Raw genomic sequence first — 26,656 nt, forward strand, 5'->3', positions numbered from 1 at the left:
AATAAGCCTTTAGAAAAAAAACTGCTAAAACTACCTTGATGTTCACTTCACCATGATATTCTATTAAACACAGGTAAATTAAAAATAAACAAAATGATTCATCTTGTAATAAAAAATAATTAAACAACTATACGATATATTGGAATCAACCAGGTGTGCAGTTTCTATCTGAGAACAGTGCTTCAAATCATCTCACTGTAACCAAAAAAACAAAATAGAGAAAACAAAGCAGATATATCTATGTTCATCATACATAAAGAAAATAATGTAAAAACCACACAACTCCAGTGTTGACCTTTTCTTAGTGTTTGTAACAGGAACCAAGTGTTTATTTTCAGACTTGTATGCATCATATCGTTAGAGAAAAGTATGGTCTTCCTCCAGTAGTAGTTTATGATGTCCTGTCTATTGCAGTAGCGTTGCGACTGGGCCATGTAGTGAGTAAGTCCTGTAGTGTGGAAGCATAGTTTTCAGACCATTCAGCTAGCATGCTAACAGTGCTTTTTGTGAGTCTCCGCAGCAGGTAGCTTAAGGTCTAATGATCCAACAGCACTTTCCAAGCCTCATTCTTCACCAAACCGCTCAAGCTATAAATCCTTGTAGTGTCCAAATGTTTTTCCCCACAGGAAAAAAAGGGACAGACAGAGTTCCTTTTCGTTTCTTTAGTTTCAAAAGGTGCGTTAAAAATATGCTTGACCAGTAAAAATGCTAATATGAGCTGGGCAGTGATTCTCCGCTGCCCCGCCCCCTTGCTCCAGATCAGTGTGAGTCCGAGGTGTGAGCTTGGGGTTGAGGGTCCATGTGACTACTACCACTTAGTGGGGAAGAGGCCTCTGCTCGCTCTCATCTCATGCGGTTCTGCCTCATGAGAGGCACAATGCAGGAGGGCGGGCCAGCCTTGTTCAGGAAGGGGTGCTTGAGCAGCTCGTTGGCTGTGGCCCTCTGGGTGGGGTCTCGCACCAGCAATTTGTCCAGGAAGCCCTTGAGGAGAGGAGAAACCTGGGAACGGAGAGAAGGAAAAATAACGTCAAAGGATGAGTATCAACTTCAAAATGTTGAATAACAGAGACATAGTTAACCATGTTGGGGCCTTTTGTGAGAGATGGGCTCTTTCTAGTGTGCCAAGTACCTTGTGTAAGTTCTTGAGTTTGGGTGGTAGGTTGTCACGGATCATCTTCATAGCTTTGAGTGGGGGCTCATTGAAATAGGGGGGTTCTCCGTCCACCATCTCGATCACCATCACCCCCAAGGACCAGATGTCCACCTATGGGGTAGAATATTGTATATACACCCAGTGATCAGTGATTGTTTAGAATTATAATGCACACACACAGACACAACTAACGGGACCTTACCTCAGGCCCATAGGGCAGTCGTGAGATGAGCTCCGGGGCCATCCAGTAGGGTGTGCCCACCAGGGACTTGCGCCGCTGGACCTCTTTAGACACCTGGGCGCAGAAGCCAAAGTCTGACAGCTTCACCTGTGGTGGTGGGGGGGGGGGAGACACACACACACACACAGAGGAGAGGGTCAGAGCTACACTACAATTCACACATACAGGGCATTTTCGAAATAATGTCACCGCTGAGATTAAGACGACCTGAGTAACTGTTGATCAAATGCTTAGAAAATTAACATAATTATTTATGGGGGAATAACATGCATTCTAAAAATACTGCTATCTCTGCAAATTACTAAATTACAGACTTTTCAGCTGACATGGACGTTGTGTGTTATAGATTGACAGGCTCAACCCTTTGTGTACAAAGAACAATCCTCTATCGAGCAATGTCCTACTTTATAGTACTACAAATCAAATAGAACAACTCCCACACAGTTTTCTGAGAAAACCTTTGCAATGCCTGGGTGGATAAATATCCTGTCTGCCAATGGTGACCTCTGAAGAACAGGGCTCAGTGACTGAAGCATGCTTTGAATTGGTAAGCGGAAATGAAACATGCCAGTGAATACACAAATAAACACACACATGCCGAGAAACAGATGAGGGCGACTGACTACACTTCCCCTTTGGTCAACCACAATAAGAGCTAAGCGCAGCCCTTAGCATGCTAACCATGACAGCTACAAGTGACTTCAGGGGGCTTGATGTTGGCACCTAGGCTCAATGAAAGATCTGCAAACTGTTGACGGGTAAAGTAAGAACTAAATTAACAGCGTGAGCTTCAAGCCCTCCATCACCTCTCATATATTACAATACCTTGGGAACAAACATGACATTAACGTTCCTCTTTTCCCATATCTTCATTTTGACAGATGGTTTTAAAGCAGACTTCCGTTTTGATATGAAAATGAGAAAGCATGTTGTGACTAGGTGGTATGGGGAAGGTGATGTAGAGTTGGGCAGGGGTTAAAGGAGAAAACTAAATCCCATGACTGAAATTTAAGTCGATCTCAGATCAATTGTCTGGGGCCAAGTTATCCTCCCTTTCATGTAAGAAAGTCATGACCATCATGTTTGACCAATTCCTGTCCCCTTGCTTAGGGGGTCCTGGGTCCTGCCCGGGATCATTTTTATGTAGAAGGACTGAGAAGCTCAGTTCTGGTGACTTTTTGAAAGGACATTCTACTCCAAAATTAATGGAAATAACATGATGACACCATCTAAAATATAATTTCTACCTCCAGAAATGGGCCCAATAACATATTGGTATAAATTATGTTAATTATTTTAACATATTGGACCATGTGCATATAACCAATGCATGGTCTATATTATCAGATGTGCTATTATCAATAACCATTATCACCTGTAGCCCAAATGATGAAGCATAGTGGCTATAAAATGTACATAGGCTAAATCACGGGGTTTGTCCATCTGCATCTACCCCATTGGACACAACATCCTGATTGTTATTATTAATAATTATAATTATTACAAATATTAATATATACTTTATTATTCACTCGGAAAAAAAAGATTTTTTTTGTTTCTATTACAAAGTATGTCATTGCCCTTTTAAGACGACAACGCCCCTTTAAGTGCTGTTGTGGAGCTGCCCCTAAACCATGCTTGAAACGCCAATTGTAAAACTGCATTTGTAAAACGATGCCACGCACAATTGAAAGAGTACAGAAATAAACGTGGTAGCAACGTCAAAAAATGGGATCCCCTCTTTTAACAAAGGCCAAAACTGCTTTCAAAAGTGTTTTCCCGCGATTACATTAAGAATTGTTGTGCATTGACTGCTTGTCAGAATACGTTTCCCTCCTATGGCTCTCGCAACTTGAATGCGCCTTGAGAGGAATATTTATCTCACATAGAACACGCAACAAGCCGACTAGGTAACTAGGTAAACTATTCTACTATGAGCTTATCTGATTTTGTTTTAATAACAAAAATAGTAGCACTGGAAAGTTCCATCCTGAGTGATAAAGTAGAGGCTTTGAATGACTTTACCAGCAGCTACAATAGGCTACACACCACTGTCTGAGTGGAGCTCTGTTATGGTGCACATTATGGACTATTTCATTCCCTTCATCTGAATATCGGAGTGTCATCAACAATCATACAGTACATGTCAGTTCAGTGCACAAAGCGTAACAGAGAAAATAAAATATTTGAGAATACATTTATTTGGGAATATATTTCGTAGAACAGACATGCTTCTGTCTGTATTAGGCTATGTCATTTCCAAACTCCCCAATATTACGGAAATCCGTCGCAGTGATAGAGAACTTTAACCCCTGGAGTTAGGTGTACGTACTCTGCCATCGTGGGTGAGCAGGATGGAGTCACTCTTGATGTCTCTGTGGATGACACCCTGGGTGTGCAGCACTGACAGAGCCTTCAGCACAGACAGACACACTGTGGCTATCTGCTCCTCATTCATCCTGGACACACACACTCAGAGTTAACAGAGAAATAACATCTCACACAGTACAGGTTGCATTGCAGTGACATGAGGGTGTAGCCATGCGACACTACCACCTAGTGGTAAACAAGTAACAACAAAAAAACGTTTTGGGTGGTTACCATTGCTTGTTTTGTAAAAACAGCTACGATATGAGCAGTTGAATACTATATGACTAGTATGAAACACAGACAATCTTAAACCTTATCACCATAGCTCACGGCTGCCCAATCCTTCTTCCTGGAGATCTACCGTCCTGTAGGCTCACTCCAAATCTATTTAACACACCTGATTCTACTTATTAGCTGCTCACCAAGACCTTAACTAGCTGAATCAGGTATGTTAGGTTAGGGTTGGACTGAAAACCTACAGGATGGTATATCTCCAGGGTTGGGCAGCCCTACCATAGTCTATAGTCCTGCTGGTCAGTTGTCAGAGAAGCAGATCAATGGTCATTACTATCTGGGATCCTTAGTACGTCCAACTCTGACATCACCCCATTGAAGTTGAAATTTAAAAAGGTAAGGGTTAGGGTTTAGGGTAGGAACATCGCAAGGATTCCCAATAGCACTAACCACAGATTAACAGACCGATCAACAGACACCCACCTGGTGTGTGTGACGATGTCAGTCAAAGCCCCTCCCTCCAGGAATTCCATGACGACCCAGAGTTCATCTCCCACCAGGTAGCTGTTGTACATCTCCACCACGTTGTCATGGTGATAGTCCCGCATGATCACCACCTGGAGAGCATAGGAACCAGCGTTACTAAGGAGACCGTGGGAGATTACACGGCACATGACATCACTCATTACACCCATGCAAAGATATGCATGAACCGCTCCCTCCATGAAGGACAAATCTTTCAAACGTTAGCAAATCAGCTCTGTAATAGCCAATTCCACTATTAAAAGGTTATGGATCACACAACTAATAGCTTATAAATGAATGGCCTGTATTCCCTGAATATCCACAATCTTAAAGAACTGTATCATCTCTATTACATTCTGTTTAAGTCAATGACATGGTCAAAAACAAGACCCCCATCCAAGTCCATTACAGTGACCATAGTCCCCACCTCATTGAATAGCAGCTCCCGGCGCTGCTGCTTACGCAGGTCCATCTTCTTGACGGCCACCAGTTTGCCGGTGCTCTTGACGGTGGCAATGCACACAATGCCGGTGGAGCCCTCTCCGATCTTGATGTAGTGGTCCAGGTAGGTGCGCGGGTCGCCTGGGTCCACCACCATCTGCAGCGCGGCGCGGAACTGCTCATGGGACACCCGCTGGGGCTCCCTCTGGGGCGAGAGGGCCTGCTGTGGTGGTAGTGCAGGGGCCAGGGGGCGGGGAACAGGAGCCTTCTGCTGCTGGTGGCCATGGGGGGGCTCAGGGCCCAGGACAGGGTGGGAGGTGTGGTGGGGGTCCCCTCGTAGCTGGCCCTGCTGTGGTGCTTTGCCCCCGCCTCGGCTGGGGGCACTAGAGGGACCGTTGTGTGGCGGAGCGTCGTGTGGTCGGGCTGGCTTCAGCTCCTAGAAAATAGAGAAAATGATGACACTGTATGAACAACACTTTTATGTCTGAGATGTCTGTCAAAGACATACGATAGAACACTAGGTACACTGGTTTCCACTTTCTCCATATTTCCCAATGTCCTGGTGTTCTCCTAGCAGCCTGTCAGTACCTGGCTGGTGGGGCTCCTTCCTCCTTCACTGTCAGCGCGAGGGTAGGTGTTGAACGGCCTGCTGCTCTGCTGTGCCGTCTTGATCACCCCCTCTGTGACAGGCAGGTTAGGCATACGGATGTTGGGCCCAGAGAGAGGCCTCTTATCCCGGGGCGACTGGGGGCTGCCGTCCCTGCCCGTGTAGCTGGACTTGGGCCTCTTGTCGCTGGGCCCTTCCCTGCGGACTACCTGGTCATGGTGGTCCCGTGGGTCTATGTCTCTGGGCTTTGGCGGGGGCGGGTGTGGGCGCTCCCTCTCTCGGTGCCTGCTGCCTGGCTCCTGGCCCCGGGGCTGCTGCTGTGGCCGTCCGTCCTCTCTCTGAGAGCGGGGTACCTGCTGGGGCAGCCGGGGGTCTCCACCAGCTAACTGGTCCGGCCTGGGTCGCTCCCTAGTGCATCAGAGACACGGTAAACAGGTTATTTCGCTCTGGAGTGGTGGAAACATTTCCTCAGAGAGCCATTTTACAGCTGATATCTGAATACCCCTTGGCCCCCTTCTGCCAACACTGTACCTATCTCTGTCTCCATAGTGATCTGGGTGGGGGTGTGGCCGGTGGGCCAGGTCCCCGTTCTCATGGCCTCCTCCCCCCGAGGATCCTGAATCTCTGCGCGGCTGGATGGGGGAGCTGCCTCGCCTCAGGGAGTTGGAGCGGGTCACCGACATGGTGTCAAACTCATCCAGCAGCCATGTCAGTGAGCCGTCCACAGCGATCTTACTACCCCGCACTATGGTCTACAGGAGGGAGAGACAGAGACACCAAGTAAGGAGGGGTGGAGATCAGATGAGTGAGGACAAGAGAGACTTCCTGGACTGTCACGGCTTCATTCTAAAAAGAGATATGATGACCGGCAGATTCTATTTTCAGTGATGTCTTTTGCATTCGCTGTGTTTATTGTTTAGGAAAGAAGACAATCATGTTTACTGTTTAGGTTCTGTTCATTCAGACTGTGATCCAAATCTGACGTACAGTAATCTGAGACAGTCATAGTTCGGTGCCCTTTCCCATGACCTACACACTGAAGAAGGCTGCAAAGGCGAAACGTCTGTGTACACTATCCCTGATGCAGTGAAGATAATTTTAAAAAATGGAAAATGAAGTAAGCTTTGAGCAACATCTTTTTGAGTGCATGACCCATCACACCTTTTTGCCATGGCATTCTCTCAAATTACAACTTATCAGAATTTGTAAACAGAGAATGCCCCTACAATGAAAACATCACTTCCTGTTTGTGACACGCCCCTTTCCTCCCACATCCCTTTGTGACGACCCCTGACCTTGCGGGGCTCCACCGTGGTGATGACGGTAACGTCGATGAAGGGCTTGGGCCTCTTGGCCGTGTCCTCGATCAGAGACTGCCATTGCCGCGGCAGCCCCACAAACTTCTGTTCCTGCTCGTCAAAGTCTGTGTGCACGCGGTGCTCGAAGTTGGAGGGCGCCGAGATCTGGACGCGGGACTTCTTCTTCTTAGTGAACATGGCGGCAGCCGGGCATCAGACCTGGAGAGGAGAACGGGTGTATTCATTAGTGCACAGCATGGTAAACGGAAGGAAAAACTAGGAAAAACTATTTGCAACAAAAAAACTATTTTCTTATTTGACAATTTCAGGTTGCTCACTCCCCGTTTCGGTCTGTTTGCTTCTGTTTTTGTTTCCTAGTGAATACACCCCAGGAATGACTTTGGAGGCTGCAGTGGAACAGTGTTAAACACATCAGCAGTTCATGGTGATAAGTGATAATATCAAGGATGTCCTGTTTCTTTCCATAGCGCTGAGAGGCTAACGAATGAAAACTTGATTTGCCATGCGGCCATTGACACACTTCACAGACTACTGAGCATCTCTGAAAACCTTTTCATGTAGACTGACACAAAATCACACTGAGTGAATGTCCTTTGGCAAATACACAGAGAGAGATACAATCAGAGCACACAACTGTGTATCTAACCTAGACAAGTTGACATTAGCATAACTTGTAGGGAGACCTCCAATAAAGACAAATAGCTTATACAAATAGCAGCAATTTTCTTCAGAGACAAAAAAAGTATTAGTCAGGAAAGCCTTAATCTGAGGTGAGCCCAAGGCCCCCAGCTGCAGAGAAAAATGACGGCTACTGACAGTACTGCTAGATGAGTTATCGCTTTACAAAAACTGATTGAATGGGAAACATACTGAGCAGCAACCACAGAGCCCCACATAAATTAATCTTGCTGACAGGCTTGTAAAGTGGTTTACTGAAGTATTCGGTTGCTCCTCTGGAACCCTGCCTTAGTGGAGCCAAGCAATGATGGGGGAAATAGTTTTAATGCAGCCAAGGAAAAAATATTATTAAATGTCAGAAGGCCAAAAACCATCAGAAACTACATTAGAGATGACGAAAACATGTCCAAACTTATATTCAATAACTCTCTGAGTCAGAGAGACTGACAGAGTTGAGTTGCATTATGATCTACATGAGAGGTTTGTCATGAAAACAGCAATAATATGGCGCATGCCTAGGATAAGTGACTGAATGAAAGCGGAGAGCAGCACATGGTGGAGCTCAGGCAGCAGTCTGTAGGCAGTGCACCGGTGAGACAGGTTTGAACAGGTGAGGCCCAGCTGAGAGTGACAGCAGGTGTAGCACCTCCCCCAGAAGGCCCCAAGACACAGACCTCTCTCTTCCGTGTTCTACACTTCCCCCTACGGAGCAGGTAGCAGGGGGAGAGAGAGACAGGTGTCCATGCACTCAGACTAGACAGTTACAGGACAGAAAATAAGAGGCCCCCGGGAAACCAACGGATGCACACATTTTCAATGTATTATCTCCATTTCCTTCTTCCTGTATGTCAGTAAAGCAGTCATAAAGCCTAGCTTATATCACTACCATTCATTCATAATTTCCTGCTGTGTTTGAAGAGTAGAGCTGCAACCGCCCACAAAGTGAACAAAAAACTGAAGTTCACAACACGCTATCCCGGTTATGGAGTCCCTCACATTACATTAGCATACCATTATGCACCGGTGAGCAGCAAGAAAGACACTTCTATGGCAGATGGGTCATGGCCAGAGAGCTACTGTCTGTCCAAGCACAAGGGGTGGTCCACCAGACTCCAGGCACAGCCATGTGTGTCAACTCTATTGTAGCAACGCAAAACCCCTAATTTGAGCTCTGTGATCAGTTAATGTGGGCCTCTCGGTCAAACTAGTTAACATCAAAACAATTGTGCTCACAGCAGGTCCACTCTAGAGGAGGATAAACAGTCAGGCATGACTGACGCAGCGGCCATTAACAGGAAAACGCCTCATCATTCAGACTACACTGTCACCACACAGACCCGGACAGCGGCACGTCTAGTCGTCAACTGCCTTATTCTGCTAACTCAAATGGTTTTCCTCTGTCCCATTTAGGCATACCTCACATACAATTTTAGGAGGACTACACTTGGAGGTTAAAGGACATGTAAACACATTTCAAAAACAAAGATTTAGGTGACGACTCATTTCCAAGAAGGCTTCTTAAGAGATTGTATGAAACTGTATGAGAAAGTCATAGCTAATCACTATTCCAAAAGCACATGTTTATGTCAGATAGTCTAATAAGAGTACACACCTGGCTTAATTGTCTCACCATTGTTCAACGTTGCAAAAACTTGTGTTCATACAGAAATACACCTATATTGTATAGTACAACACACACATGCCTTTGACATGATAATGAATCATGTCATGCCAACTATATTCATTGCATTTCTATCTGCAATGTTCAGTGTGTTGCACTCCCTCCTGAATGCAAAAGAAGTAAGCTATGTCATCTCAGACACTATGCAGCTGAGGCACCTGGGTTCAGAGGTGATGAGGATCACACAAAATGAGGTCACACATCTTCAGTGAATTGTCTCACCTTGCCCTGCATCACTCTGCCTGTAGCATCAATCATTCTGTCAATTTATCATGATGTAGCCTAGTCTAGATGTTTGTGGGCATGCTCCACTGTTGCACCCTTTCATTTGAGGTTTAGCTTACTGCCCAGTGATGAGTCAGAAGTGCTAACTAACAGAATTCTCCCTCTGATTGAGATTCCCAGATTTACAAAGTGCAGTGCAAACACAGTGCGACCTTGGAGCCGACCCCCAATTCCAGCCAGAGTGCTTCTCATCAGTCTTGCCTATCTGTTGTTGTTTACCAAGCCTGGTGTTGGGCTGCAATTTGCAGCAAAACAAACAAGGAGTAGGTCTGCGAGCAATTACAGTAAATGTAGGAATTAAGATAAGAGTACCAGCTTCCCATACACAAGCACTTGGGCTACATGCAGTGACTATACTGACAGTGTCAGATCCAAATAAAAAAAATACTACTACATCATTGTTTTCATTACTTTGAGAGAAAAAAAGAAGCATAACAAACATGTGCTTTAGGCTATAGCTTGCAAACACTACCAAAGAGATGAAAGCTAGGGTCTGACAAATATCGTAACTTCAGGGTGTAGCCTACCTCCCTCAATTTCATGAGTGCAATCCCGTTGTTTCTGATGACTTTGACAGTTGTTTACATGTGAAGAAACACTAGAGAAGTAGTGTTTCATGATTGTATAGCAAAATACATATACACCAATTTTAAAATAACAGACATGAGCAGGTTTACGAAGCAAACGTCTGATGGGAGGAGAGAATAGATACCAGATGTCACGCCTGGAATACCACATGCTGGTGGTAAAGAATGTGTGTAGCGAAATGTGTAGTGAGAAATCACTGCAATTATTACTAATGTAAAGGCTGTACATAGCTAATTTGTTGGATTTGTCCGCTATAATAACGTGTTGGCTAATTTTATGAGGTTAGACCTCAGAAGTATAAAGATACATTTTGTACCTGAGATTAAACTTCTCACGGTCGAGAAGCATATTAGGTTAGCTTCTATTCGCTATTTTGACGTAAGAATAGCAATGAAAACAATGAATAACGACAGTAAAACACATTGGCCTTCGATCTACTCACCAGAATGTCTATCCAACGCGATACAATCCACTTGATATCATTTCACGATCACCCATGAAAACAAACGAGGTAAAAATAATCCAGGCAGTCTCGCTCTGTGAGAAAAGACTCCCCAACGTGAGATAAATTATTTCCGCAGCGTTTCAAATCGATAAAGAGCTGCTGTAAGTGCACACGCCGTATTTGCCAAAAGGTACGTTCATGACAGAACGAGTTATGAATAACTTCTTCCGAAACAGAACAGTAAACCTCTCAGATCAAATGTGTCGCATTCCGATGGTTTCACAAACGCGGGCCAGTATCATGACGTCACCGGGAAAAGGGCGTAAAATGAGAGTCACGTCGACTCTTTCAAATCCCGGAACGCCCACTGCCTTCTAGCTGTGCGGTGTCTGTTCGATGATGAATGATCATAACTCTTCTTACTAGTCATTGTGGTTGAAAAGCAAGACAAATCATTCTCGAGATTATTATCTAATCTATTATATGACACGATCAAACTGAAAGCTTGGCTTACTTTGGCAAAGCAGGAGGAAACAGGAATGTTCAACTACTGGTAAATACTAATGTACTCATTTATTATAGCACTGTCTTATCAAGACTTTAATGGCATCTTGTGAAATACCCAGAGTGACTGCTAATTTGAACAGGCTTGTCAGCGGATGAACACAAGCAAACAGTGAAGAGAAAGGCCTCTCTGGGAACAAAAACATGCTTAGTAGCTTCCTCCATCAAAACTGTTCATAGTGTAAGCAAGCGTTCTCAAATAATGCTGATGAAGCAAATGTCATCAATAAGATTTGTAATGATCCCCTTTGACTTCCATCATAATGAGTTGCTGCTAATGTGCAGGGGAATACTTACAGTATGTTATAACCAAGGGTTGGAACCGAAATTATTTTCCAATCGTTTCGTTCTGTACAGAACCCTTATTTCTTTCGTTCCGTTCCACTGTACTTTAATAAAATATTTGTTTGATTTGATTATTATTTAATTCCAAGTCATCATCTTATCTCTATAGAGCTGCTGCCTATGCGGTCTGACAAAAATCACTATTTTAGTAGTTCTTCAAAGTAAATAAGGCATACTTTTATGACTGCTGAATACTGACTATCAATCGCTTAGGTCATGTATTTTCAGGCTCACGAAGCAACTGCTTTCTATCCCTCTCCATCGTGTGCGTTCTCTTAGTCTCCGTGTCTGCTCCACACAGACCCGACAAGTTTAAGCGGGCGCGCAATGGATTATGGTCATTGTAATTAATTACCAAGTATTCTGCACTAAACTATGTAGAATATTGGCCTGTTGGAAACTACAACTCCCTACTAAATCGCACAGTTCAGGCTTCATCCGATTTATCTCTACAGAAACTGCACATCAAACTCACAGAAAATAAACTAAATGTAATCCCAAATAATTGAACCAATGTTGATCAAAAAACGAAAAATAACTGCAATTTTGGTTAATCGCTCAGCACTATTGTTTACATGCGCGATGGTTAGACAAGTGTAGGGCGCAAGATGTGACTGAAATGTTGCAGGTCGAGAGGGTGGAGGAGGCTTGGCTTGAAGCGCTGGCATCTTCTTATGACATGCATTAGCGATCTGAATTAGGCCCACAGAATTATACCTACGGAGGAGCGGCTTCTATGGCGGAACTTTGAATGTCTTTGAACTTCCGAGAGTTGGCTTAACGTTGGACCAGTGCTAGCTAGCTAACACGCTTGTTTGTGTGCATAGGCCACCAGAATTAAAAACGTCTTACCTTTTTGTAGTTAACAAATCCAATGTGAAACGTGATAACTACAGTATCCGTAACCAGCATTGAAAAAGTTAATCCATTCTTCTCTAATAAAAAAATCTGTCCTAATTTCTGAATCACGCTTGTAACGTCAGTAGGTTACAGTAGCCTAAACTCCGGAGGGGGGGGGGGGCTGGTTGCCTACACACAAACACAGGCAAAGATTTTCAGCTGGCAGGCAGACACTGGAATAAATTTCTGAGTGACAGAGTGAGGGCTTTGCATATGCGCCTTATTGCGTTTCTTGTGAGACTGAAAATGCCCGTAAAAAAAAAAGAAGAAAAAAAAAGTTTTTAACCGGCTTCCATCCTTATTATGTTCTGGAACAGTATAGGTCACTTTTTGTTCTCAGCTCTGATTCTGTTCCTCTAAAAAGTTTTTGGTTCTGTTCCCTGAACCGGTTCCAACCCCTGATTATAACATAGTATGATTATAACATAGTAACACCAGGAGTGTAAGGATGTTCACACTTGGTCCCTTTCCGCCAATTTTTGTGAACTCAGTGCAGTTTGCTTAATTTTTTTTGCAGGGTGAACACTCTAAAGGAACCCCGACCCCTCAAAAGAGACCCGTAGCAAACCGAACTGAGACCATCTCGAGAGGCGGTCTGAGTTCGGTTTGCTTGAATTCTGCGATCCGGTTCACTTTTTTAGGCCAACGTGCACCACACACTAGACTACTGCAACACCGTTTCCCCTGCCGTAAATCCTCACATTGGTGCCACAAAAGAGAGAAGATGATGTGCAGGTTTGCGGAAAAACCTTATGCTGTTTTGGGATATTGATTAGCGATTTTCAAGGATGCACAGAAATTCCAAAATATGTGGAGTTTTTTGTTGATTATTTGTTTGCAAAATATGCTCTACAGGCTAAGCGAACTTCATAACCTGTTTATTCGATTGTGGGGTTTGAAGTGTGAGAAGACAACATATTTGGTGAGAATCACAACATAGGGCACATTCTATTCTAGCTCTTAAAGGTAGGGTGTTAGGTGACGCAACAAACAATGGACGCTATGCGATAATTCTACAAAAAGCGGCAGTAAACAAATCAATTTTCACTAAATGTCAATAATATGGTCGTCAAAATATATAATAAATCATTTGAAAACATGAATATGGCAGTTGTTACCCATGTCTAAAAATCCCAATACTGTAAGTTATTAAATTGATGCGCCATGAGCCCAAATGTAAAGCAACTGCCATGCTAAGAACGTTCAACTCTGTGGGACAGCCCTTTTTGTGAAAACCGCGAAATCGGTGTGTTCATATTTTCTCTTGGCAGAAGGTATTCCCCAACCTACCAGAGTAAGATCGATGTGACATTGTATTGCAAAGTCCTGAGGGTGTTTCACGGTCGTTAGAGGTCCTTGGACTGAAATGCGAGGTAAAACATTTATCTTTCGGCTCAGTCATTATTTTTTTTTAGAGACAACAAGAAAACAGGTTACAAAGTAGAGCTTCGCAGCTATGTTTTGATGTATGGGTTGTCAGGGATTGGTCCAAATTCACGTTCCGCCACCCCCATTTCGATGATGAGTGCTAGCTTGCTAGCTGTGTAGGAGTGGTTGACGCCGTTCGTTGTGGCAACTGTGGTGCGAGGCAGCGCTGAGCGGAATTGGCTGTATTGTGGCAGTGGCGAATTTTGTGATTGATGGTTTTATCCTTTAAGTGAAAACTACCAGAATTCTGTGGCTACAGCCCTACAAATCGACTAAAACACCAGTGAATTGAAAATGTGTCTCATCTTGCTGTGCAGCTGGCTAGCAGGCAGCTCATTGACCGTCTCTTCTGAGCCTAGGCTAATTATTTGCTGGAAACGGTGCTGTTTATCCTCCCATCACTAGAGTAACCCATCAACACCAAAAATAACATTACAATGTAACCCAACTCAGGTGTAGGCCTACCTAAGTACAGTGCCTTGAGAAAGTATTCACACCCCTTTACTTTTTCCACATTTTGTTGGGTTACAGCCTGAATTTAAAATTAATTACACACACAATAACCCATAATGTCAATGTGGAATTATGTTTTTACAAATGAAAAGCTGAAATGTCAAGAGTCAATATGTATTCAACCCCTTTGTTATGGCAAGCCTAAATAAGTTCAGGAGTAAAAATGTGCTTAACAAGTCAAAAGTTCCATGGACTCACTCTATGCAATACTAGTGTTTAAGATTATTTTTGAATGACTACCTCATCTCTGTACCCTACACATCAATTATCTGTAAGGTCCCTCAGTCGAGCAGTGAATTTCAAATGCAGATTCAACCACAAAGATCAGGGAGATTTTCCAATGCCTCGCAAAGAAGCACCTATTGGTAGATGGGTAAAAATAAAAAAGAGCAGACACTTAATATCCCTTTGAGCATGGTGAAGTTAAGAAATTAACTTTATGTCCTGAATACAAAGCGTTATGCTTGGGGCAAATCCAACACAACACATCTCTGAGTACCACTCCTCATATTTTCAAGCATAGTGGTGGCTGCATCATGTTATGGGAGATTTTGATAAAAAATAAATTGAATAGGTCTAAGCACAAGCAAAATCCTAGAGGAAAACCTGGATTAGTCAGCTATCCAACACACTGGCCAAATAAACACTGGAGTTGCTTACCAAGACGACACTGAATGTTCCTGAGTGGCCTAGTTACAGTTTTGTCTTAAAATCTGCTTGAAAATCTATGGCAACACTTGAAAATGGCTGTCTAGCAATGATCAACTTGACAGCGCTTGAAGAATTAAAAAAATATATAAATGTGCAAATATTGTCCGATCCAGGTGTGCAAAGCTCTTAGAATTACCCATAAATGCTCACAGCTGTAATCGCTGCCAAAGGTGATTCTGACATGCATTGACTCAGGGGTGTGAATACTTATGTAAATGAGATATCTATATTTAATTTAATAAATTTGCAAACATTTCTAAAAACATATTTTCACTGTCACTATGGGGTATTGTGTGTAGATGAATGAGAAGAAAAAAAATCAATTTTATCCATTTTGAAGTCAGGCTGCAACAACAAAATGTGGAATAAGTCAAGGGGTATACTGTTTTATTTGCATATTAAGTGCCTCATTTGCATAATAGTGCACATTAATTTTCATACATATTTTATTTGAATCACCCCTGTGTTCTACAATCAACCCTGAAAATGTCATAATAATATTATGACCACTCCATCTTAAGATATTGGACTAAACGTGTTGAAATTAAGAATTCAGACAAGTGATTTGGTGCCTTTTTGTCACTGACCTGTCCGTGACCTTTTCTGAAAAAAAGGTCTCAGCAATGGTAAATCCTAACCTCATAAACTAAAGTGTTCTGTGTTCCTGATACTCTGCTCTATAACATGGAATACAAAGTATAACACCAGAAACAAAGTTTCATTTTGACCCCTAACACCCTATTAAATGGGCAGTAGCCTACATTGGGTGTATAATTTTCAATTACAGCATTATTTAATTTGCAGTTATTCTTCTGCTATTTATTCTGTTACCAATAACATTTACATGTTAATAGTATCTTCTGATTACAATTATTATGTCTCATCTTTTAACTAAATGCAATCTATTAGATTCCAAAATGTAAGTACGTATATCTAGTTGTCCGATAACACATTCTGATGGAACGGCTTGTCCTGCACTTTGTAAAAACCCAGAATGCATTGAGTGAATGTTGAAAAAAGATCTTGGTTCCTAAACATAGCAATGTGAATGCAAAGAGGACTCGGACCACAAAATATGTGAAGTGAAGTGTCAAAAGAGTTCAGTCCTCATTCAAAGGCAAGGGTAATGTAGATACAAAGAACAGTTTTCTATATGTGAAAACACCCTAACAATACAGTGTGAATGTGAATGGGGCTTGACATGTCAGATACTAACCAATCCAGAAGCTGAGTTCAAACAAAGCCCTTGCTGCCTTAGCCAATCCATGCAGACTTCCAGGTCTGACTGAGGAATGTGGAAAGGTCAATGATAAAGGAGGGAATGTGAGCTTTCACTGGGATACAGGAGTCAGTCAGTTCAAAGTGCTTTGATAGCCAACACTACATCTGAAATAATCCGTCTGTCTGGACTTCGTTGACAGTCAGAGAAGGGCCTCCCTAAAATTCTCATAATAAATAAAACAAGCCGTCACATAGGCCAAGAAAAAGAGCGATAACTATATGAGATTCATTTCCTAAGCTTCCAGCTTGCAACTCAATAGTGGTAATAATGGTTCTCTTTAGTTGTGCCTGCAGGGGTTTACAAGTCAGGGCTTTCATTGCATAACGACTCGGGGGCTAGTCAAACCTCAAACTAAGCTAACAAGCATGTTTGAGATATCAAGCTATGCTGATTCAGTTGAGAAACAAAGCAATTACATTTCAAATTAGAAGAGTTCATGTTAACTTGATTGACCGATTCAGTTAAAGGTAGAGTCAGCGATTCACGAAGTAAACAGCCATATCGGGCTAACCTTCGCAACAACTAAGAGCAACAAGAGTGAGGCTAAACTTCTCTGCTGTTTTTGTCCGGCTGCTATCATGTTGTAGCTTAGTGAAGCGTACCCATGCACAGGTACTCTGTGTTCATTTGCAATATCTGCAATTCATCCTGCCGCTTGTGGCAACATCATATTACTGAGTCTCAGTTTAAACATGTGATTTTAACAAAACTGTCCATTCCACCCACAGTCTGTCTGCAGTTGATGCCGAGCCAACCTTAAACAAACCCAACAAGTTTACTCATATAATGTGATGACAAACTTGGCAGGTGCCAGGGAGAGGAAGTAATGCCTTATGCAACTGCTAGAAGAGTTGTGTTGCGAGAGATATGTCACAGTATGCTATTGTGCTGCTGGGCCCAGGAACTAGTGGGCTTGCTCAGCCTCTAGACTGGAAACTCCAGTCCTCGGGGGCCTGATTTGTCACTTTTGCCCCAGCCCCAGCTAACACACCTGACTCCAATAATCAACTAATCATGATCTTCAGTTTAGAATGCAATTACATTACTGGGGAAAAAGTGTGACACCACTCTGGCCCCTGAGGACTGGAGTTGCCCATTCCTGCTCTAGAGCGCTCTCCATCTCTCCATCTCTTCAGTGCAAACAGCAAACCACATAAAGCCTAGCAGCCCAGGGAGGGCTGCACCTCAACGTAACAGGTCCACACATCACAAAGGACCTGGGAGAAATCACAGCAAACAGTAAAGATGAAGAAAAAATAAACCAATCTTCAACCCACAGTCTCCAATTTCAAAGAAGCTCCGTTCTGGGGAGAACACGGATGTATGAATCACATAGCTACTTCTTACACACTGTAATTGGCAAGGTAATGTTGCCGTGCTTAGCCCTGTAATTGGCCTATGGTATGTTACCATCATCAAAACAAAAATGAAGTCATACTATCAAGCACTTGTATGACCACATATCGCTGAGCTTGTAAACATTGAGGTAAAAGTGGGCCCCCTGGGATAGTATCTATCTTGTGCAGAGCAGCTTAGAAAGGTTGGTGTGAAATAGAACAATTAATGGATGATATTAGTATCAAAATGGCAGTCAAAGCTAAGTCTTTGCTCAGTCTGCACATTCAGTGTTCTTCTTTTCATGCATACAGTGGCAGGGCCTATTCACCGGCAGCAACAAAAGCACTGCCTCATTCACTTAGAATATTCCAGGGTTATGCCTACATAATGCAACAGCACCTTTATTCTTGTTTTGCACACACAATTCATTATTCTATTCTCTCATTGTGCAACAGTTAAAGCAGAGGTGAAATGTGGCCAGCACATTACCCACAATCCCCTGCCAAGCTGTGTACACAAGGCCTTTCTATTGCCAGGGAAGCAGGTCCTAGCTTGATTGTGGACTACTTCGATTGAAACATTGCAAAGATGGAAAACAATTCACTGCACTGTGTGTAGCCTACAGTCTACTACACTGAGTCTACAGTGAGGCTGACCTATACAGATAGGGCTTTGTTTAAGAGACATAGATGACAAGAGATTCACGATGTTATCACAGTTACCCACAGAGTGACATATCAGCCTTGTCTGAAACCAATGCCAGCCAGCTGCAATCGCTGGTTAAAGGCAATATGAAACTGAAATGCAGAGTATGAGAATGTGAAGCCAGGGCTGAAGAGATGACCAGTCCACTCATTCAGGACTATAGCACAATATCCTCTGGTCACTCTCCACTCAGTGAGACTAAGTTGCTCCGAAGAGAGTGCGGTAGGACCGAGTGAAAGAGAAAGCAAGACAGGAATGTGCGAGCGAGAGAAGTGCTACTGATGAGAAAGTGAGTCCATTAGATTGTGTTTTAGAAAATTATATAAGAGAGAGAAAATTAGTTAAAGACTGAAAAAGGGATTGACTGTCTTGTTGAAAGTTGGAAAGTGAGGCGCCTCCCTGGGTCAAGGTCAGATGAAAGCATTTTAATAGCCAAATAGTGAGGCATGCTGTGAAAACAGCAGTAGCTGTGCTAAAGCCCTCCAAATGAAAAGCTGACTCCACCTTTCGCCAGGGGGGAGAGAGAGAGAGGACTCCTAAAAAAACATGAAATAAGTAGTACTACAGGGTGTGGAATAGGTTGTAGGGGAAAAAATATACAAAATGCTAAGCACCACATCATTATAGGCTAGCCTGCATTACTTTGGTAGCTGAAATGGCCATTAACATCTGTACATACGCTGGAAGTCTGGTTTTAGGCCTAGTCTAGGTCCTACATGTTCAGGTTTAACTCATCCACACAACATGTTCATAAGTGGTCAACGAACATGACCAATGAAAGCACGTAGGCCTAAATCAGCACTAGAGGCAACTGATGCCTCCCTATTTTTCTGTCTACTGGAAGCGATTTATACAGCTGTGTTTTTCTCCCCTATGGAAGAAACCTTAGGGCTCAGATCAAAAGAACGACAACATGGCGTCCGTGATCATGTGAACCCAGTGTGGCTGCGGCCTCTGATCTAGGGTGTCTCCACTACAACCTCACGCTGCTGCCCCACTCCTCTCTCTACTAAACTGTGATTTATGCAGGCAAAAAAAAAGGGAAATGAGAGATGGCGCTAATTGAAGCCTCCTGTTAGAAACAGAGTTACAATTGTAAGCCTAACTATCGGTGAACTGAATGGTTTGAACATGGAGTTCTTCGAATAACCACCACCAAAAAAATACATTTGAGAGCACAGAGCAGTAATAAAATGGCTTTTCTACTGACCACCAGCGAAAGCATAGGCCAGGCGTCCTTTGGTCTCAATGTGATTTAAAGAATTTGCTTCCTATTTTATTAGCTTCCATGCCAAAACTCTCAGAATTCATGGGGCAAAATTAGCCTATGCCACACAAAAATGCTTATCAGATAGCCACATATCACAGTGGTTGTCAGTAAACAAACTAAAACACCCAGTCTGTTTCTGGGCAGCGTGTAGATACCCTGTCATAATCTCCTAACAGCACAAAACTGAAGAGCTTAATAACTTGACACATAGCCTAGGTGGGGGAGCACACTAGTCATGAGTATTCCAAAACCCCTTACAGCTTATCACTGCGTCTGTTGATCTCTAACACCCATCCCTAACAAACAGAGATGGCGTGGTGGTACAGTTTGAGTTCTTGGGGGTGATTGGGTGTACTGTAGGTCTTTGTTTGGGTAGAGTGCAGGGGTTCCGTCTGTGTGACCATCAGCGGCACACAGACATGCCAGGAATGTGTGGAGTGCCTGGCACTGATCGCACAACCCTGCTTACTTGCACCCTGTGACACCAGCACTAAACATTTATCATCTGCTAAGTGTCCAAAAGTAAGGATGGAAAAAGAGAGAGAGAGAGATCGTGTCTACACTTACATACAACTTCTGCTATCAGAATACGAAGATCGCATTGAAAAGACGGGTCTAGATGCACAAAAGTCGCTTTGTGGTCTGATTGTGTTCAGATTCGTCTGATCATTTCAGGAGGTGGTCAGGGATGCATTGTGTGTGGATTTCTACTCAGTCTAGACGCAATCAGGCTACTGAAAGCGCATACGGTGGGCGACGTCATCAGCACTCCTCCCACAAGTCTCCAGAAAACCTGTGTTTTGGGACCGAGGCACCTTTTCATTATAACGTTAGAGGAAATGCATTCCTAGCGTGTGAGGAACGTGTTTGCTGGCCTCATAAATGCTAGCCAGCTATCTAATATTTAGAAGGGGGGAAAATGTGGTTGGCTAGAGTTATGCTAACCCGTTTGCCATCCCTTTAGCGTTGCTTGCTAGCTTGCTGGCTAGCTACAGAGGTTAGCTGGCTAGTTAGCTACAGTAGTTAGCTAATGCCATCAGTTGTTGTTGTGTTATCATATTTTGCCTATTCCACCGTTTGTAGAATGCATACTGGCATTTGAATATAGAGCAGGAATAGGTAATCAGGACACACTGTGGAAACATTTAAGATGTAGACGCATTATGCATTCAGAATTCCATGATCAGAACGCTATGATCAGAATACAAAAGCTTCATGAACTGTCAAGTCTAGACACTGCCAGAGAGCACAGTGGTGCTCTCAGGGCAAAAGATAGTAGGTTGAGAGCAAAGGCACAGTGGCTTCTACGCTGTCTTCTGTACAGGGCTAGAGTTCAGGATTTCACAGATCAGATAAATAATAATAATTAGGTGGGTGCTTACATTTGTCCTATTTCACACATGTACAAATGTGTATTGTGTGTGAATTAGACATTTGTTTTTGCATATCCCACTGAGACACAGTCGGGAGAGTGGGGTCATGGCCAGGGATCTGCCATTATTGATGGCGACCCTGGAGCAATTAGGGTTAAGTGCCATGCTCAAGGGTACAGATAGATTTTTCACCTAGTCGGCTCAGGGATTCGAACCAGCGACCGGTTACTGGCCCAACGCTCTTAACCCCTGTTCTTCTTACAATAAATATTAAATAAGGCCATAATACAAGGCCTGAATTCTCCAGTAGAGCAGATAGCTAGATTAGACTGCAGCTAACATCAAAGGTTAGAACCTCAAATCTTGACTTTCCAAACAAAGTAATTGCTCCTCCTAGTCCTACTACATTAAAGCACAGACTACACACATCACTTAGCTACCCTAAACTTTAGGGCGTGTTTGAATATTTAGAGCTAGTTAGCAAAATTGTTTCTCAGAATAACAGCTACATTGAGGTAATGTTTCCACTATAGCAGTGGATTACTAACAGACTTTAACCAAGGTAATGTTTGTTAGTTTACCAGTTGGAGTTGTCAGCTCACTAAGCTAGTTTTGAGGTTCTTATTGGCCGCTAGCTAGTTAGCTGCTAACGTTGTATATTTACAATAAAATAGTAGCCTAACGTTAGCTCTTGTGACTAATTTTACTGGGTTAGCTGGATTTCACGACCCATCATGAATGACTTTAAGTTGCATGAAGTGAGTATTTTCTAGAAAAGTTCGTTTTGGTTCACTAGCCAAACAAATTCACTTTAGCTAGCCACTTGCTAGCTAGTATTAATGGTAGCAACCAGCTCGCTAGCTAAAAACTTAGTTTGGGCTGGCTAGCTAAGATAGATAGCTAACAGTAGGCGCAGCTGAATGAATGAAATACAAATTATTCGTGTCATAATTACCTTAAATGTCCTTCGTGCACCGCTTAAATTGCACCAAATTCGATAAATAGTTTATTGATTCGCTTAATTAAAAAAAAAGCTGCCCAAAATTCAGTAACATAAGCTGAAGTCTCACTTTCTTGTCGCCATGTTGAGGCTGGCGGTGGTAATACTACATCCGGGGAACTGCTACGACTACAAGCTCGAGCTCCGTAGCAACCAATACAATCATGCGGATTGATTGATTGACTGAATGATTTATATATTTGATTTGATTGATATTATATTTGATTTGATTGATATGACATAAGGAACAATTCACTATTAACCTTGCCAAAATCACAGTTGGTTTAACACTAAAAGGAGGGTAATGTCTAGGGAGTTCAGTATGGTTGCCCCAGAGCCATATATTTATGTATCTAAATATACAGCTCTGGGTAACCCCATAAATAAAACTCTATGGGCAAACCATGTTCAATCGAGAATTACCACTGAACATGCTTTTTAGTCCAGGGTATGCTACAAACCTCAATATAATGCCCTGGGTATGTTACACCTCAAAACCAGTCAGGTTTCAAGACTGTCATTCAACTGAGACTGCTCTTCTCTGTGTCACGGAGGCTCTCCGCACTGCTAAAGCTAACTCTCTCTCCTCTGCTCTTATCCTTCTAGACCTATCTGCTGCCTTTGATACTGTGAACCATCAGATCCTCCTCTCCACCCTCTCCGAGTTGGGCATCTCCGGCGCTGCTCACTCTTGGATTGCGTCCTACCTGACAGGTCTCTCCTATCATTGCTACGCAGACGACACACAATTAATTTTCTCCTTTCCCCCTTCTGATAACCAGGTGGCGAATTGCATCTCTGCATGTCTGGCGGACATATCAGTGTGGATGTCGGATCACCACCTCAAACTGAACCTCGGCAAGACGGAGCTGCTCTTCCTCCCGGGGAAGGACTGCCCTCTCCATGATCTCGCCATCACGGTTGACAACTCCATTTTGTCCTCCTCCCAGAGTGCAAGGAACCTTGGCGTGACCCTGGACAACACCCTGTCGTTCTCCGCTAACATCAAAGCGGTGACCCAATCCTGCAGGTTCATGCTCTACAACATTCACAGAGTACGACCCTACTTTACACAGAAAGCGGCACAGGTCCTAATCCAGGCACTTGTCATCTCCCGTCTGGATTACTGCAACTCGCTGTTGGCTGGGCTCCCTGCCTGTGCCATTAAACCCCTACAATTTATCCAGAACGCTGCAGCCCCTCTGGTGTTCAACCTTCCCAAGTTCTCTCATGTCACCCCGCTCCTCCGCACACTCCACTGGCTTCCACTTGAAACTTGCATCTACTACAAAACCATGGTGCTTGCCTACGGAGCTGTGAGGGGAACGGCACCTCCTTCCCTTCAGGCTCTGATCAGACCCTACACCCAAACGAGGGCACTACGTTCATCCACCTCTGGCCTGCTAGCCCCCCTACCTCTACGGAGCCCAGTCAAAACTATTCGCTGCTCTGGCACCCAATGGTGGAACAAGCTCCCTCAAGACGCCAGGACAGCGGAGTCACTGACCACCTCCCGGAGACACTTGAAATCCTACCTCTTTAAGGAATACCTGGAATAGTATAAAAGTAATCCTTCTACCCCCCCTCCCCCTCCCCGCTAGTGGTTGTCCCACTAGCTATCATAAATTGAATGCACCAATTTGTAGGTCGCTCTGGATAAGAGCGTCTGCTAAATGACTCAAATGTAAAAATGTAAATATAATGGCAGGTGAGTCCTTTAACTCCCCCTCATGGTCCCCTCAGTGTTGCCAACTAATTTTCAGGGGAAGTTGCTAGAGGCAGGTCGATTTGTTGCTAAAAATTGCTACATGACGTTGTGCGGTGACGTCATTACGTAATAACGTGAAACTGCGTCATTACATAGAATACACAATAACGTTACTCAAATTGAATGGCCATCTCGGCGACAAATATGATTTGACATTTGTTAGTTTAGATTTGTTTGTTTGTTATCACATATTTTTATTTGTGAAAGTAATATAAACACATTTTATATGATCAGATATTTTTATTTTTACACATTGAATTATTGACAATTACACATTATTGAACAATTACATTTTCTTTATTTTCTTAACGAGTAAACCTACACATTCTGAACAATTATAGTTTTAAGCAGTGTATTGGTAGTTAGTTAACATGCTACCGAACTGATCAACAATTATAGGTACAAGCTAATAACAAGGTATATATGCTATCTTATTGAACAAGCAACTTAATTCAAATAATGATGTGTGCGCTAGGCATCTCTCACCAGCTCTCTCCAGGTTGTTTTGCTGCTTGGCTGGCCTGCTGCTGCCTGTGCACGAGCTGAGCGCCTGCTGCTGACGTCACCAACAATGAACTTTTGCAGCCAGGCACGTGTGTTGTGACTGAGTGTGTGACAGAGAAAATCGTTTTTGTGTCATTTAGAGGGAAAATGTGTGCATTTTAGCGTTTCAGCCACCTTTCAAAAGTTGCTAAAAGTGCCAAATACATTTTTAAAAGTAGCTACATTTGTTGCTAGTTGCTGTTTGAAAAAAAAGTTGCCAGGATAGTCTGAAAAGTTGCTAAATCTAGCAACAAAATTGCTAAATTGGCATCACTGGGTCCCCTTACCAAAATACAAAGAGCCTACCTGTCATGTGCTTTTAGTGTCACCATAGCAACACACCACCTCCAATAAACTGAAAGAGCATCAGCACCACAAAAGGATGGTATTAGAATATATCTACATTGGTTAAAAAAAAGGTTAAAGTGTTATGATTGCGTAATTCAAATCTGGTATTGGAATAAGAATCAAGAGATCTTCAATCCAAGCTTAATTTATTATATGCAAAATGTATGTATGATAAGTATGAAAGTTCGTATACGGGCTCACTGACAAACCACGCAGGGCCGACAGAGAACTAAAATTATTGTTTACAGATTCTTTCTCAAATACTCTGACAGAAAGTTTCCACCTCTTCTGTTGGCCAACCAGAGCAAAGGACTGAGTGTGGTCCAGACTCCATTTCAGCCAATCCGTTGGCGCGGGGGTTGGTCTCAACTCCTTGGCACTCCAGTTGTTGCCAGGCATGGTTGCTATGATAATAACCTGCAGAGTCAGCACCGAGAATACACAAAATCCACTGTAGCCAGGTTCAAGGACAGTTTCACAGAATACAAAGAGGCAGTGAGGTCTAGTACTTTGAGACACAAGTTCTTATCTCCCCCTACTCCCTAAAACAGCTCCTCACATTAATCACAGCTTGTTAGGTGAAACAATTTATATCAGTCCAGTACAAACCCTTCATGCTTAATCATCAATGCATTCCTTCCAAGCTATTCATCACATACAAATCCAATTATGAGAAAAATAAAACCCAACAATTCCCTCTTTTGACACCCTCTAGGGTGTCACTCATTAAAATACAATACAAACAAAAATAAACACTTTTATTAATAGACAATTTGATAATAAAAGTCCTTCAGTCCTTCCATCGACACCCAACTTGCAAACTGTTACCAGTCATCAAAGAAGTTCAAACCATCACATAAGGAAAGACAAACATTCACATGGCTAACTTGATTAATAAAGCATAAAACACAGGATTAATAGAACACAAAACACAAGATTATTAAAACTCTAGGGTGTGATTAAAGATTTTTAAAGGGAAATTTTTGAATTCCCTCTTTTGACACCATTTATGGTGTCACTCTAAACAGAGTATAATCACCCTTAAGAATAACAGGATATGGAAATTAAATCACAACATTTAATGTTAATAAAAAAATTAAAAATTATAATTTTAACCCTCTATTCCTCCCCTACACCTAACATGTACTGAGTTGGCTACCAGCCACCCAGGAATCCTTTACCTTCACATCAGGAAGAATAAACAATCACAGTGGTTAGTAAAAACATAAGGTAATAAATGAGCAAGAACTGAAAATAAATGCGTGTATGTATTTTACTAGGCAAAACATGGATCATCCAGCTTGGTCTCAGAGTCAGTAGCAGAGTCACCTGCATCATCCTGGGCCGGTAACAACAGCATCATACCCGACGCCTGCACCACTCCTACCACTGACCTCCTGAGACAGGGGACGATGCAAGCAGCACAACACATTAACAGCAAAAACACAATTACTAGGGTCAGAAATCCAGTAACCACCATAGAAGAGTACTCACCAAACCAGTCACTCAGCCAGGAAATAAGACAACATCCACAAAGAACAAGTATACCCATAGAAGCTATAACTTCACCCAGAATAGTCACAACAATAGTTTTCCATTTACCAAATATGTTATCAAACCAACCGTTTATGGAGCTATCAATACCAGAGTTCTCAACCAGTTCGTTCGCCAGCGTGGTGATGGTCACTCAAGCGCTTTGGTCACGGGCCCATCCGGTGCTATATTGTTGGAGATGAAAGTACAGCACATATATCCAAACAGAACTCAAACCCCGTCCCGCTCAGCCAAAAGCATATCTAAAGCTGTTCTATTCTGCCATGTCATTAAGCTAGTTACCGCTGTCTGCTCAGCTAATCCCTTTATTGCATCACGAGTGTGGTTTATAAATACTTTGCTGGTTATATTAAATATAATTTATCCAATCTATATTTTTATTAATTGTTGACCACCAGAAAATACTTGATTCAAACCCAGCTGCGATCTGATTGTGGATCCCATCAA

At 42.9% G+C, this 26,656-nt stretch overlaps 1 protein-coding gene across 2 annotated transcripts; it reads right to left on the reverse strand.

Moving 5' to 3' along the window:
- Positions 1–292: 292 nt before the first annotated feature.
- LOC311102203 (serine/threonine-protein kinase PAK 4-like) lies at positions 293–22,089 on the reverse strand. 2 transcript variants are annotated; one of them, XM_084143459.1, is made up of 10 exons: positions 21,952–22,089; positions 6,867–7,088; positions 6,103–6,323; positions 5,553–5,979; positions 4,951–5,400; positions 4,482–4,615; positions 3,727–3,853; positions 1,356–1,481; positions 1,130–1,264; positions 293–999 (listed from the first exon to the last, which is right to left on the reverse strand). In XM_084143459.1, exons 2-10 carry the CDS (start codon positions 7,065–7,067, stop codon positions 844–846), a joined length of 1,977 nt encoding a protein of 658 aa, XP_083999585.1. In that variant the 5' UTR covers positions 7,068–7,088; positions 21,952–22,089; the 3' UTR covers positions 293–843. The 2 variants fall into 2 exon arrangements, with proteins under 2 accessions (XP_083999585.1, XP_083999584.1); XM_084143458.1 differs by lacking the exon at positions 21,952–22,089 and adding an exon at positions 10,565–10,829.
- Positions 22,090–26,656: the final 4,567 nt, after the last annotated feature.

Source organism: Coregonus lavaretus (assembly GCF_964263955.1).
Source record: "Coregonus lavaretus genome assembly, chromosome: 26".
NCBI lineage: Eukaryota > Metazoa > Chordata > Actinopteri > Salmoniformes > Salmonidae > Coregonus > Coregonus lavaretus.